This window comes from Penaeus japonicus, unplaced genomic scaffold, assembly GCF_977035675.1.
Source record: "Penaeus japonicus unplaced genomic scaffold, GWHDUDI00000001_assembly GWHDUDI00000027, whole genome shotgun sequence".
NCBI lineage: Eukaryota > Metazoa > Arthropoda > Malacostraca > Decapoda > Penaeidae > Penaeus > Penaeus japonicus.
Genome location: NW_028234429.1, coordinates 4,172,934 through 4,175,433, shown reverse-complemented (window position 1 = coordinate 4,175,433; position 2,500 = coordinate 4,172,934). Strand labels below are relative to the sequence as shown.

Genomic DNA, 2,500 nt, shown 5'->3' with positions numbered 1-2,500 from the left:
GGACAATAGGACGCAGTTAGGACGCTGATGGCAGGAGGATGAGCATGGTGCATGGCTAGGATGATGTTGGTGATGATGATGATTATGATGATGGTGCATGGCTAGGATGATGTTGGTGATGATGATTATGATGATGGTGCATGGCTAGGATGATGTTGGTGATGATGATTATGATGATGGTGCATGGCTAGGATGATGTTGGTGATGATGATTATGATGATGGTGCATGGCTAGGATGATATTGGTGATGATGATTATGGTGATGGTGCATGGCTAGGATGATGTTGGTGATGATGATGATTATGGTGATGGTGTATGTATACATATACTCAATCACACGCGGCTGTGTTTATGCATGATCTATCGATTGTGGGTACGAAAAAAATATTTCCCTCTCCTACGGCGTTTACTTCATGTTATTACCGAAGTTTATTTGAAATTAAAATGATAAATATGATAATACTTACGAATAACTCTAATCACGCCAAAAAATGCAGAGAAATTTATAGTTTTAGACAGCAAAACCTTACTTTTAGTTTTCATCACTATATTTAGTCTCTCCTTGAATTGGCGGGAAAAAATATGCAATGAAAGAGGTTTCACAGTATCTCCAGATCACTTCATTCAGCCTTTGCCGTTTTCCTGACTGTGCCTCTACCTAAATAAACTCTCTCCCTGCTTTGCGATCTTGCTTTCCTCCTCGTCAGAAAAAAAACGTGTGCGACCCTCACCCATCACCAAAGACCCCCCACCCCCCAGCCCCCGTGCACACACACACACACACACACACACACCGCCTTCTCCCACGTCGTTTCTCTGGTTTATCCTCTGGCAAGGACATTGGTAATTAACTATTTTGTCCCCAGGAACAACTCTTCGACGAGTAACAAGGACCCGTCGAAAGAAGTAAGCGACGACCCGGACAGCTGCTGAAGTAGGCCTATCACTTTCTCAGTCCGTGTTGCTACCCCCCTTCAAGAATTGTATTTATTGTATTGGCATAAAAAGTGCATCTCTGGAATGCAGTTCAACTAGGCCTAAGACAGCTCGTCAGTGGGTTACGTGTATTTGTGTTTGGAATGACGACGAAATTATTTAAGACTGGAAAGACAAATAACGTGATAAACATGCAATACCCAACACCTATGACGTATGCTTTGTCAGAATAAGAAAAGAAGAAGAACCAGAAACAAAGAGCAAATAAAAATAAAAATGATAAAAAATCGGGAAAAAAACGAGAAAAAAAAATCCCAAAGAACAGGAACGAAGAATCGAATCCGAAGAAGAATCGAATGGAAGATGAAGAAGATGATAAAAAGAACACGATCAATAAAGAGATTAGTCACCTGGGAGAATCTTCGGGTTGCGATTGAACTTGGCGTGGGCGGGTTTGAGCGCCCATTTAAACGATAGGTTCCTCTCTGTCCCTTTCAGTTTCTGTCGTGGGAGGAGGAGATGAGGAAAAAGAGAGGGAAAATGAGGTAAATAAATCGTTTAGATTTAGTAAACAAACTAAATTAAAAATAATGATTATAATAATATAACCAGTGGATTCACAGGAAGATAAACACCGAATGATTAGAGTGGAACAGCGAAACTATCGGTAAAAAGACCGTATAACAATGACTAGATACATATATAACATTTAAACACATACATTCACGTTTACATCTAGATCAAAAATACATTTAGATACATGTATAACATTGAAAAAGACTCCGTATAACAATGACCAGATACATATATAACATTTAAACACATACATCCACATTCACATCTAGATCAAAAATACATTTAGATACATGTATAACATTGAAAAAGACTCCGTATAACAATGACCAGATACCTTATATTGTTCTCTCATTTCGTTATCCATTCTGGGCAACATGTCAACGAAGTCCGACACAGGGTAATTTGTTACGTCACTGTACAAGATCTCTAGGAGCAGCTGATGGGCGAATCGGTACTGCATCTGTCAGGGAGATGAATCGGAAGGACTGTTATTAATATCATTGTTTATATCCTTTTTATTATTATTATTATTATTATGATCATCATTATAGTCATTATTATCTTCTTGATGATTCTCATTATTGTAAGTATTGTCATCATTATCTATTAGTATTATTAGTACTGTTATCACTGACGTTATTATCGTTATTGTTATCATCATTATTATTATCATTCTTTTAATTATCATTATTATTGCTATCACTGTAATTATCATCATCATTGTTATCAACATCATTCCCAAATTAAATCTTCATCATTATCATTACTACCATTGTCAATATAATAATCATTATCATTTTTATTGTTGCTGCTGTTATTTTTACTTTCTTTACTACTACTATTACGATGAAAAATATGATGATAGTTGATATGATTATTTCCATCCTCATCCTCATCATCATCATCCTCACATTAACCTCGAAATCACAACCATCATTACCATCATAGTCACCATCGCAATTATCATCATCATCACCATCATCATTAT

At 36.7% G+C, this 2,500-nt stretch overlaps 1 protein-coding gene across 1 annotated transcript in view; it reads right to left on the bottom strand.

The window, feature by feature from the left end:
* LOC122262529 (receptor-type tyrosine-protein phosphatase alpha) overlaps positions 1-2,500 on the bottom strand; it is a 19,522-nt gene that overhangs the window by 8,361 nt on the left and 8,661 nt on the right. Inside the window, exons 9-10 of the mRNA XM_086552998.1 lie at positions 1,847-1,972; positions 1,347-1,437 (exon numbers count right to left, since the gene is read on the bottom strand). Of these exons, the coding sequence (XP_086409124.1) occupies positions 1,347-1,437; positions 1,847-1,972 (217 nt within the window). The remainder of the gene's footprint in view (positions 1-1,346; positions 1,438-1,846; positions 1,973-2,500) is intronic.